Here is a 13,025-nt window from a genome sequence, read left to right as displayed (position 1 = left end):
ATGTCACCTTAGTATCAGAGATGTATGTGAGTAATTCTACTAGCGTTAATGGAAATTGTGCATATAAATCTCAATGAGTTAAGTTGAACATTTACCCTTAAGGATTATTTCATATCAGAGTAGTATCATATGGAGTCCTCATGCATTATATAAAGATAAGTGAATCTTTTGTATAAAGGCTTTTGTATAAAAAATAGATAATTTCAACTTCTGCCAAGAACACAACACGCACATTCAGTATAAAAATGTTTATATATTTATTTCTAATTGTTAATATAGGATGAGTTCCATCTGGGACCAGAAATGAATGTTTTGATGATACATTATTTCTATCTTTATAGATATTAGAAATTATCTCTTAAAATGCTAGTTATACTAGGGAGCATCTCTGATAGTTTAAAATAAAAGAAAAAAATCCCCAAACATATCTCTTACTTGTGATCAAGGAGCTCAAAAAGATTGCTAGGTTGATCTCTATCTAACCTGCAGTTCAGTTTGTTTGTTTGTTTGTTGCTTTGTTTTAATGCCCCAGGTATAGCATAGATATCTAACTCTTAGCTTCTGGTTAAGACTTCTATTACTTGGTCTTTTATGTAACACAGTTTCCTATTATAATCAGCAAAAATGTAGTAATAAGTAGTATTACAGATTGAGATTCTTATAAAAAATGGATAGAAAAAAACTACCAGTGATAGTTTTATAAACAGCTAGTTTACTGTTTCTAAACTAAACAAAAGGAAGGGCCTACACTTTAAAAACAAACAAAATCCCCAAACCTTGAAGTCTTTTTTAAAAAAATAAACTTTTTATTTGGAGATAATTTTGATTTACTTAAGATTGAGATTATGTATAAAAATTCTGTATAAATGGTATGACACCTTTTTCTGAATTGGGCTGCTAACACTGAAGCCAGATGCATGACTCTTAAATGTAACAGTCATAGGAGTTGAGTCGTCGTTTCTTTCTGAAAACAGTGAGAAAACAGTCAAAGGTTTTCACTCAATTAAGCTTAATCTGCAGGCAAAGATGTTAATTTAACAGATTTTGAGACTCCATTTATGTTATTTTGGCAATTTTAACTCTCCGGGTGTGATTAAGGACTTCAATTGCTAGTTTTATGCCACGAATTCTGGCTGAATTAAGAATTAATTAAGAAACAACCTTAAACTTGTTGTTAACTCCATATTTGGTTATAGTTCTGAATAGTTTCTATATAATTAAAAAAAAAAAAAAAAGTAAAACCAGCCACCATGGGTGTTCTTAATGAAATAAAAATTAATGAAGTAATTTTATTATGTGTAAACCATACCATTGAAAGATACCTAAACTATGTGTAGTATTAATTACATATAGTAATTTGACTTGAAAAATCAAATTTATAATGTGATTTGTAAATAAAAAGTTGTGACATTTGAAAGAAGATAAAAGTATCAAACATTAATATAACTATATATCTTAATATAAATATGTAAATAACATGGGAAGATTTTAAAAATTAAAGTCATGAAAACTTTTACTTTCTTTTAGGATACTAACTTGGAGTAGCTTCTTGATCTTCTGAAAAACACAGAATAACCTATTTATATAAACTTTTTTCTCTTCTTAGGTCATGCTCTTAAACCTCAGGTTTCCTCTATTTTTACATCATTTTTGGACGGATTAAAAAAGTTTTATATTACAAAGGTAAGAATTTTTATAAAATGCTAAAATTTTAAATGCTTAAGATATCTGTTTTCTGCTTTCTTCCCACACGCACCTATTATAAGAGTGTTTTTCCATGTTGCTGTGTACATTTCAGAAGTATAATTTTTTATGTTGGAATAAATATTAAGTAAATCAATTAGGCAATCAGTTTCAGAAAATTTTAATTATTTTCCAGTTTTGAAGCTTCTAAAAATAACACTGCATTTGATCAGTTTTGTTTTCATAACATTTTCTATAGTTTGAATTTTTTTCCTTTATGGAAGATATCCATAAAGTGAAATAAGAGTGTGGATTTTTTTTAACCTATGATTGTTGAATTTTTTTCCTAGAGTGTTAGCACCTTCTTTTCCTTTCATCCTTGTTATTCCATGTGGGATTCTTTTTGTTACATTTTAAATTTACCAGGGAGAAACAGTACTTTCTTCTAGTTCATGTTTTTTGAAGCTCCAATGGGACTGAACTTTAACACTTTCTTTTATTTTCTAGATCTAATTTTTGTATGAATTCGTTGGATATGTTTATTTTTGCCAGGTGGTGGTGGGGTAGCAGCTTCATGTTTTTTTCTTGGTGCTTTGATGTGTCCTTTTGAGATTGGAATTATTAGATGCCCTTTGTCATAAATGTTGTAAATCATTTTTTTTTCCAGGCAGGCATCTCCTTTTTTAATCGGGATTTTTATTTTTTGGTGTAAAATTTTTATTTTTTGGTGTTCAAATTTTTATCTCTTTTCCTGTGATTAGTTAATATAGTCTAAGCTTAGAAAAGCCTTCCTTCCTCCAGAAATATGATCAGGGCCATTTTCTTCACTCTCTCTCTTATAATAAATGAGAATTTTAAAAAAAAATTGTCTTTCTTACTATTTGTATTTATTTCAATTTTATTATGTGAAAAAGATCTAAATTAATCTTCCCCTCCTGCTCCTCCAATTGTTAACCAGTTGTGGCAGCACCATTAATTAATCTGTGCTTCTCATACATTGATTTGCTATGCCTCATATCTTATATGCTTATCTAAGAAATAGACACCATTTTAGTGCATCTCAGTCTCTTTTAATGAGCTTTTTCTTCTTAAAAAATTAAATAGATTTCATTGTTGTAGGTCTGTTTTTCCCTCTTGCTATTCAGAATTTTCCTTGTTATCACCATCACCTATTTATTATTCTAGAAAAATTTTAGAAACTTTTCATCATTTTAGGAAGTTCATTGTGTTTTTTTTATTAGAATTGGAAGAAACTAGTACATTAATTTGGAGAAATATTGAGTGATTTATATTACTTAGTTTATGCATTTAGGAGCATATGTCTTACTCATCTTTTTTTGGATATGTTTTAGATATGTTTCCTAATATATTTCTTTTTAAGATTGCTAGATACTATTTTAGTTTTATGCATAAGATTGCCTTTGAAAACTTTATTTAATAAGAAGTCATTGTTAGTCTGTAGGGATGTTGTTGGTTTTTGCTTCCCACCCAATATATCCAGCTACTTTATTCTATCATTCTGCAGTTTTTTATTTGATTCTTTATCATAGTTATTATTTCAACAAGTTATTTGTTGTATTTACATAAGCAATATGTCACTATGATTAACACTGTGGCATACTTTGAAATAAAGTGTCTTTTCTGTGCTGAATAGTTTTGCTACATTGTAATCACCTGAATAGGTTTATTAAACGTTCTTAGTGATTGACATGTAAAGTTCCAAAGCTCAGTTTTTAAGAAATCCATGTATTTGAATACCCCATATCAGAAGGAAATGAGCAAAGTGTATTTTGATTTATTATTTTGTGGGATAAGACTTATCTGTAATAATAATAATTTTTTTTTTGTAGTTTAAAGGATTTGACCCAAATCAGCTAAGTGTAGCCACATTGCTGTTTGAGGGGGACCGTGAGAAGGTTCTTCAACATGAAAAACAAGTGTATGATATTGCTGCAAAATTTGGGTATGGCTTCAAGTTCATAATGCCAAGAGAAAGAAAGTTAAAAGCTAAGATTCTAATACCATCCAGCAGTTATTAAAAGTACTAGGTATTAATGTCTCCAAGCAGACTGCATGTCTCAAAGCAGTTAATTTCAGTTTGGTATTAAATTTGTGGTAATGTATGATAGTAAATTTAAAATATTGTTTTGGTTTACTTCCAAAATTTTTAGGAAGTTAGATTGATATGTTGCTCTTGTCTAATTATATATATATTATTATTTAAACATTGTATTTTTCCTAGATTTTTACATTAATGTCAATTTCGTGATATTTGTTCTACTAGAGTAAAATAGAACATTGTCCTCTTACTCTGTGGTGATAATACTGTATGTATAAAGCATGCTACTAGTGTGTTTTTAAAAGAAAATTATGTTTAATCGAAGGTATTTGATAAATTATCTATACTCCACCCCCTGTCACTTACTGTTTTGTGTTGGTATAAAGAAACAGAAAACATTTCACATCTATAACCAACTGAATAATGGTAGCGTGGTTTCTGTCTTCTTGATGGATTGTAAGACTGATCGATGAGAACTATAGTGAAAATGCCATTTATCAGGACTACATTTTTTCCTTTCCTTTTAAAGTACATAAACTAACAATTTCTAGACACTAATCTTTCCTTATTTTATTTTAGGGATTAAAATATATCATATCCATTATGCTTAATATGAGTTCTTTGTAAAATTTATTTTCATTTCTTTTTTGTTGTTTTTTAAGAAAACAAATGAACACTTAATTCGGAGCCATGTGTTTTAGAATGCCCCACTTTTATGTATTTTTTTCATATGTAAGCCCTTTATTTCTAGGGTTGTCTGAATTTAGTGTTAACGTGCAGTATTCTTAAAGGGGAAAAGAGTCTAATCTTAGACTTAAATTTTAGTTTACTTTTGTACTATTTTTAAGTATTGAAAATGTCTCATTTTTATTTTTACCCTATTCTGAAATTGGCAAATGGAATTTTAATTTTTTCAGTAAAAGAGAAAGTTTATTCATCTTTCATATTTTCTCAATAACTGTTTTGGGAATTGCTGATATTTTAACTAAATCACTTAAAAATAATTATGTTACAAAAATCCAAGTAATGACCAGAAGACTTGAATTTCAGGTCATCTTACTTTAGCTGGAATTTTTGAAATGCACATGTTTTCCTTCCCAGAAGGAATTTATCCCTATGTATATACTTAGTTTCTAATTTATAGGGAGTATGTATGTAATTTGATTAAAAGACTGTTTTCTTAAAACATATGATATTAGTAAGAAACAAGGAGATTTAAAACCTACTCTAGCCTTAAATATTAGAGACTGAAACTTTAAAAAATTGTTCATTGTATATTTAAATATTTACTTGGATTTCATAATTTCTCAGAAGGACTTGTAGGAAAATGGAAGGGTGCATTTTGCTTTATCATTTGAATAACTGTATATAGGGTTAAATTTGCTTAGTTTCACCTCAGTCCTCTCCCCGGTCACACACACCTCCACATCTGTACACGAACCCACACACAGAGGAATTTCAGTTTTTAGGATCTATCTTTATAATTTCAATTAAGTATGACTAGTAAGTCATCACTAGTTAGTAATGTGTCACATTTCCTGTTAGAATGGGGTAGGATGATGACATAATGCTTGTTTGTTGTGCCTCATAATTTTTATAGGGCATGACCTGTCTTGTGCATCACTGTTGATGTCTAGTTATTACTAAATACTTGATTTAGTAATTGTTGAATGAATGAATGTAAGTGAATGCTATATTTTCCTGATATCTTTTATTCTACTTTGTTTATGCCTAATTACTGTGCCACCTGTAAAACAGTGTTTTTTCATCTTTAGGTATTTGTCAAAACATTTTGTCAGGTTTTTTGTTTGTTTGTTTGTTTTTGTGTTTTTTGAGACAGAGTCTTGCTCTGTCACCCTGGCTGGAGTGCAGTGGTGTGATCTCAGCTCACTGCAACCTCTCTGCCTCCCGGATTCAAGTGATTCTCCTGCCTCAGCCTCTTGAGTAGCTGGGATTACAGGCTCATGCCACCACGCCTGGCTAACTTTTGTATTTTCAGTAGAGATGGGGTTTCACCATATTGGTCAGGCTGGTCTCGAACTCCTGACCTTGTGGTCCACCCGTCCCGGCCTCCCAAAGTATTGGGATTACAGGCATTCATTTTGTCAGTTTTAATTTGAGCCATCAACTGACATGAATGTCAGTAATGCCAGTTTTGTTTTCTTATATGTCACTATCCATTTACCAATTAAAAATATAGGTGAATCTTCTTTAAGATATGGCATCCAGCTGCCTTCAGATACTGATACTTAGGCCCAAGCCCTATTGCTGTACTTCCAGCAGTTTTGCTTACTCAAACAAAACTTGTATCAAATTTGTCCATTAAAAATAGGTTGTAGTAAATGAGATTCAATTTAAAGCAAGGGTAAAGAGTTAAAGACTGGCTCCGTTTGAGGTCTCATTTTTTTTTTTTTTTTGCTGTTATTTGTTCCTTCTTAGTTATAATTTATTTCTTAATGTGCTTTCATCCTGGCTCCCTTAGAGCTATTTCAATTTTTTGTTTTGTTTTGTTTTTGAGACAGTGTCTTGCTCTGTCTCTCAGGTTGGACCTGATCATGGCTCACAAGATGGGGTTTTGCCATGTTGCCCAGGTTGGCCTCAGACTCCTGGGCTCAAGTGATCTTCCCACCCTGTCCTCCCAAAATGCTGGGATTACAGGCATGAGCCACTGTACCGGGCCTATTTTAAGTCTTTAATACTTGGAAATATCCTCTTTTGGTTTTCTATCAGAAGTTCTAGTATCCCACCAGTTTTCTGTAGGGACTAATTTTTTGTTATAATCACTGAAGATTCAAGGATATTTTACTTAGGTAAAATGCTACTCTTCCCACCCTCAATCCTCAATCATCTCTCCTGTGTAACAAGACAAAGGAAAGCACCACCAAGTTTTTTTCTGCTACAGTTTTCATGTGCTTGTTTAGCTCATGTATTTTATTTTGAATTGGGGCATTATTCATCTATCCCTTATTTTTTTGTTTATGAAACTCTCTACTGCCTCATTAGCTTTACATTGATTTTTATGAAGTACTCCCAACAATTTAGAGCATTTTTATGTGTTGTCTTAGCCATTTTTTCTCTTTGCTTGCCTTTCACTTCCACCCCAACACAGTAATACCTTTGAACACATATGACCCAACAGAACATAGTAGCCACGTAATGAATAATCATACTTTGATTGTTTATCCATGTTTGCTAGTAATGTATTTTAACTTCTCCAAGAGCGGAGCAGAATAAACATTACCTGTCAGCACTCATGACAGGTGTTTTGACATTTCCCATAGAACTTAAGGTAATATGTTATTGTTATTTTTAAAGCATGCTTAAGTTGTTTAATGTAATTCAACATGAGAGTGATTAGGTTCACCAGATGGCCCTTTTATATAAAAAGATTGTCTCTCATTCCTCTTTCATTAGTCTTTCCAGTCCTTCCTCGTGAGACAGCTTTAAATTTGTTTAAAAACCTTGAATTGATGTTTGAAATTTGTGGAGACAGCAGGAAGTAGGGGATGGATGTTGCTACTTTTAATATAAAGCAGTTTGAATCTACATGCAGTCATTTTGGAGTGATTACAAAAGTCACAATTTAGAAGCATTTAATTTTTAAGCCCTACTATTCTTATATATTGTATTTTAAGGTAATTCTGGCTAGAATATTGACAATTCTGAAAGCTAAAAAGAGAAAAGTTTCAAAAAGTTCAATCCTAAGTCTGTGATTTCCTTGTAAAGCCCAGACTGACTGTGCTTCTTTGAGCTTATGAATTTAGAAAGGACATCCACTTTCTTCCTGCTTTAAGTGAGAAAATGCATGTTTCTCTGTGGTTTGTCTCCCTGCGTCCTAATGTGAACAGATCTGTTTCCTCCCTGCTGCCAGAAATTAGAAATATTAAAAGAGGGTCTAAAGAAAGATGACTTGGGACTGAAAAGTAGGACTTTTTGTCTCATCTTGATATAACAGAGGCAAGCCTACTAAATGTTTATACCTGTTACTTCTCATCAAGTACATACTTGGCATTCTCTTTTCTCAAATATTCCCAACACAGGTGTCTTACACCCTTTCCTACTCCTTTTTCTCTTTTCCTTTCCTTCCACCACTAGGTTCAGGATGGATGAACTGTTTCTGTTTCCTAGACCTGTGGTGGTTTTTCTGTCTTGGACTCAAGAGTCTGACTCTATTTTATATCTACTTGAGCTATGGCCTAAGCTATTTTCCTTTAAGCACTTGCCACAGCAGTTTTCTGACGTGTTTTCCTTTTGTTTTGAAACTTTATTTGGCTTTCTACCTCCAACCTCACATCCAGCTCAGAATTGTGTTCTTTCTCTTCTTCTCACTTTCAGCTGCTTGACCGAAGTTTTATCTTCTTTGCTCATTAACATTCTAATACAAACAGTCCCCTTCTTTTTTTTTTTATTATACCCCATTCTCAAGTAGTTCTAGACTACAGCTGCTTATATCAAATCTTTGCCACTTCTTTTGGATAACACCATCTACCTATAATGGCAAGTCAGGAAATTTTGATTTAGCCCACTTAGCGTGAAATTATCTTACAGTATTTGTACAGAACAAGAGTACATCTACATTGTAGTAATTACTTACTACCAAATTCAACACAACTTCAGAAGAAGAAAATATTTAATTATAAGGTGTTAATTGAGGCCATAAGATAAACAATTTTTCCTTTAGTTGACCAAAGTTAAAATTTTAATTTCTGTATGATAATGGAAAAAGCATAATTAAAAACTATTTACTAATGGTAGTAGAAAAACAGTATTCATTCATTGTCTTTTAAAATAAGAATAACTTTTACAAACAAGAGTACTTGGACTACATTATGTGTTATATGGGATTAATTCTAACTAGATCATTAAACACAATTTCTATGGATGAAATTTTCAAATTGAAAGAAATAGTTTATATGTTCATAGTAATAAGAACTTACCTGTGTTGTTCTTATATTTGTTTATACATTACTTTATAAAATATTTCTATGTAAATATGTTTTGTCTCTCATTTAAATCATAAATTTCATAAAATAAACACCACATCTAACATTCCAAATACTATGTGTTCATGTATTCTGGAAGTTTCTCAGTATTGGGGAGTTGCTAGTCAGTCATCACATTTCTTCAAATGTGAGTAAGACAATAATAACATATGAATATATGAGTAAGAATATGATGAATAAAATAAGATTACTTGTGTGAAGATTATTTTAGCTTGTTTGTTTCTCATAGTTAATTCTTTCTGTGCTCTTTTGTGAATATGGGTAGACGTAGTTGAGTTTATGAGTCAATTTTATTTGGTGAATGAAAGTTTGAAATTAAGATGAAACAAATATTAAAATGTTTTCAGATTTTTGTTATTCAAACTTATTCTCTTGGCAGCTTTTTGATACATTTATGATAAATGAGATTAAGATAAAAATGAAATGCAGTGTAATATATGTTAATCTGTTAAGCAGTTGTCTTGAGGTATCATATCCGTTTGGTTAGTTTTATATATTTTTAATAGTTGATTTGAAATTAACAGTTTATTCTTTAATTACAGTGGGTTGGCAGCTGGAGAAGATAATGGACAGAGAGGTTATTTGCTGACCTATGTCATTGCATACATTCGAGTAAGTTATATCATATTTCCCTTGCCACTTAATTTATGTTGCAAACAATACTTTTTCTTACTTTGAGTGAATGCAATTGTCTTCTCTATTTTAAAAAATTTTAAGCTACTGTAATTTAGCATATTATTTTATATGAACCTTGTTTTAGCTACAAATCTTCAGAAGCCCATTTAAACCTTCTCCATATGTTCTTGAAGAAGTTAAAGATGATTTAATGTCTTTCTGCTCTTTAAAAGAATGGAGCCTTTCTCTGTTTAAAAGTTGAGCATACCATTCATAACATTATTTGGTTAAAATCAAGCTGTTTTACTTAGGAACATTCTTCACTTAATAATCTGTTTTAATGATGTGTAAATCTTTAACTATTTTAAAATTTTGATATTTAACTTGATGTAGTTATTTGTTCACTGACGATGATCATAGAATTAAAGAAATAATTATGTGTGCTTGAGCACTCAAATGTTTCTAATTCTAGATGTCCTACTTACGATATACTGAAATTGTCTTATCTCAATCTGCTGTATTTACTGATATGAAATTGTTCTTTCGAAATTTTATTTTTTCAGTTTAGTTTTTTTTTCTACTTTGGTTGTAACAAATTCAGATTTCTTAATTGGTTTCTGCTGTTGCTGGGGTTACTTTTTTTTTTTTTTTTTTTCCTGTTTACTTAATTTGAATGATCTTATTCTAAAAAGTCATTTTTTCAGATATCCTATTGAGAATTTGGTTTCCACAAATACTCAACTTTCTTTTTTTAATCATAAAGTTTTTTGGAAATTTATACATAATAGATGTACATATTTTCAGGGTACATATGATATTTTGATAGCTTCATATGATATGTAAAGATCAAATCAGGATTGGGATATCCATCACCTCCAAATACTAAATTTACTAATTTTTCTCTTGGAAATTTTGAGCCTTATACACAACAATTGTTGTAAGCTTATATACAACATGTATTTACTTCTCTAAAAAAAGCTGAATTATTATGTTCTCATTTTAGCAAAAATTTAATCCTAGCTAAAATCTGAATTTTAAATTGCAGTGAATTTGAAGCATTTTTTGTCCCCTGCCCCCACAGTGATGATGATAAGTAAAAGTGTATTTATTGCCTGTTCAGCATTTTAGAAATTTTGATTAAGAGATGTACTGATCGGGCCGGGCATGGTGGCTCACGCCTGTAATCCCAGCACTTTGGAGGCCGAGGAGGGCGGATCACCTGAGGTCAGGAGTTCGAGATCAGCCTCACCAACATGGAGAAACCCCATCTCTAATGAAAATACAAAATTAGCCAGGTGTGGTGATGCATGCCTGTAATCCCAGCTTCTTGGGAGGCTGAGGCAGGAGAATCACTTGAACCCAGGAGGCGGAGGTTGCAGTGAGCCAAGATCGCGCCATTGCACTCCAGCCTGGGCAGTGAGCGAAACTCCATCTAAAAAAAAAAAAACAAAAAAACAGATGTACTGATCATGAAAGGTAATAGATGATTGTAGATCTTGTAAATAATATCTACCTTTATAGGCTGTCAGTATCATAGTTTCTTCCCAAAATAAGCATTTTGAATATACATAAAATGTTGTTTGTTAGGCATTTTCTCTGAGGATATTGGCCTTTTCCCCATAATACTGAATTCAGAATTCTAGAAAATGAAATATAACTAACAAGTACAGCATAGACACAATTTGGAGTATCTATCTTAATTTTTAAGGTTCTAGTTAATGTTAAAACTGAGTCAAAAGCAAGTTAAGAGATTCTACCCCCCTACCCCGGAGTTACATATTTTATGTTTTTGTAAGTTTTACAATGGTTAATACCATTGTCTCCAAATATACTTTTACTGAATAAATGAGTGCATTAGAGAAAAACATGTTTTAGATCAGATCAGTAATTTGGGGATTTTTTTTCCCCCAAGCACAGGTGGGTTGAAATGACTCATTTTACTTGAAGTGAAAACTTAACATACGTTGAGTTTTCTGCCTTATAAAACTTTCTTTCAAATCTCTGGACTTCACTGGTGGCTTATGAAGCTTTCTTTCCAATTTTGATGATAGAACAATTTTGCTCTGGATAAAGAAATTTAAGTATTATAAGTTACTTGTAATATGAGTATTACATCCTCTACACTATAAAGTATTTTCCTAGTAGAAGTGCCTCCAGATGTTTGATCTATTTTGTCACTTCAGATAGATGCACTATATTACTATATTTTCTAAATTTGTTTTTAATATAGAATATTTTCCTAGTAGAAGTGCCTCCAGATGTTTGATCTATCCTGTCACTTCAGATAGATGCACTATGTTACTATATTTTCTAAATTTGTTTTTAAAGAGAAGTTGATTTTAAGAAAAAAAATCTCCTCCTTCTAAATACCTTCCCCGCTGCCCCCAACTTCTTGATCTTCCTACTCCTTTGATCTTGACTAATTTTCGATATTGGTTAATTTACTATTTATGCCACTAAAATTCTATTCTGTCAATATTCTCTGCATGTACATAGATTGTTCATGGATAGAAACTCCATTCACTAAAGAAATAAATTTGAGTTCTTACCCTGAATCAGGCACTCTGCCTGGTGCCAAGGATACAGAGGAGAATAGGACAGCCAAGGTTCCTTTAGTTATCGAGGCTGCATCTCACTCCAGGGACAACTTTTCAGTACTCTTATGAGGTGGATAGTAAAGAGCAGATGATGTTAAATTAGAAGCATGTGATACTAACAATGAATATGAAAGACTAACAGTGTTATTGATTCTTCTGCATCTGTTGTAGTTTCTTGATTTTTCTCTTTGTGTCTTAATAGGACTTGGCTTTGGAATACTATGTATTAGGAGAATCTTTTGAGACCTCTGCTCCTTGGGACAGGTAAAATACAATAAAATGCCTGATATTATTCAAATATGTGATATGAATTGCTTGAAAAATGTTTCTTTGTGTGTGAATATGTAAGTGTAAAACATTTTATGAAGAAACATTGAGACAAGGCAGCTACTTTTATTTAAATTAATGTGTCCATCAGAATGCCATATTTTCAAGTGTTTTACTGGGTGGAGGGAGTTGAAGAAAATTTGTGATCCAAAGAACGAAGGTATTGTTGAGGTTTACATTTTGAAGAATGTTATTGAATGCTCTGTGTTACTATGTGGTTATACCTAACTTTGACTTAAATTCTTAAGTGATTAATATTGCCTAAGTATTCTCGAAAAACTCCTCCCAAAGTACAAAACCAGTTAACTGTCCTTCATAACGTTATTTAGTTTTTGATATTTGTATGTGTAAAAATGGGAATTTAAGTGATTTATAAAGGAAATTTAGTTCAGGAAATTACGTACAATTTCTATTTTTAAATTTAAGCAAAATGTTGATACTGGAGCGTATTTTAGGAAATGACCCAAATAAGATAAATGGAAATAGATTTTAGAAGGTTTTTTTACTGGCAATACATACATATAGTATTGGTTAGTGAATTAATAAAAACTGATTAGGAAATGTGAAATGGCTTATTAATAGACCTGCGAGTTTTATTATAACTCATTCAGTAATAAAAAAAAAATTCTCAAAGAGATTGTCTATACAATCCCTTATTCAGAATGCTTGGGACCAGAAGTGTTTGAGATTTCAGGATATTTGTATTATATATTTACCAGTTGAGCATTCCATCCCTGGAAA

The 13,025-nt window shown here is 31.4% G+C and overlaps 1 protein-coding gene across 1 annotated transcript in view; it reads left to right on the top strand.

The window, feature by feature from the left end:
- The window catches only part of AGPS (alkylglycerone phosphate synthase), a 159,557-nt gene that overhangs the window by 111,044 nt on the left and 35,488 nt on the right, over positions 1–13,025 (top strand). Inside the window, exons 13-16 of the mRNA XM_010382432.2 lie at positions 1,607–1,683; positions 3,534–3,646; positions 9,288–9,357; positions 12,160–12,221. Of these exons, the coding sequence (XP_010380734.2) occupies positions 1,607–1,683; positions 3,534–3,646; positions 9,288–9,357; positions 12,160–12,221 (322 nt within the window). The remainder of the gene's footprint in view (positions 1–1,606; positions 1,684–3,533; positions 3,647–9,287; positions 9,358–12,159; positions 12,222–13,025) is intronic.

The sequence above is a fragment of the Rhinopithecus roxellana genome, chromosome 14, assembly GCF_007565055.1.
Source record: "Rhinopithecus roxellana isolate Shanxi Qingling chromosome 14, ASM756505v1, whole genome shotgun sequence".
In the NCBI taxonomy this organism is placed as follows: Eukaryota; Metazoa; Chordata; class Mammalia; order Primates; family Cercopithecidae; genus Rhinopithecus; species Rhinopithecus roxellana.
The sequence above is the reverse complement of the archived record's forward strand: the minus strand, read 5'-3'. Positions and strand labels throughout refer to the sequence as shown.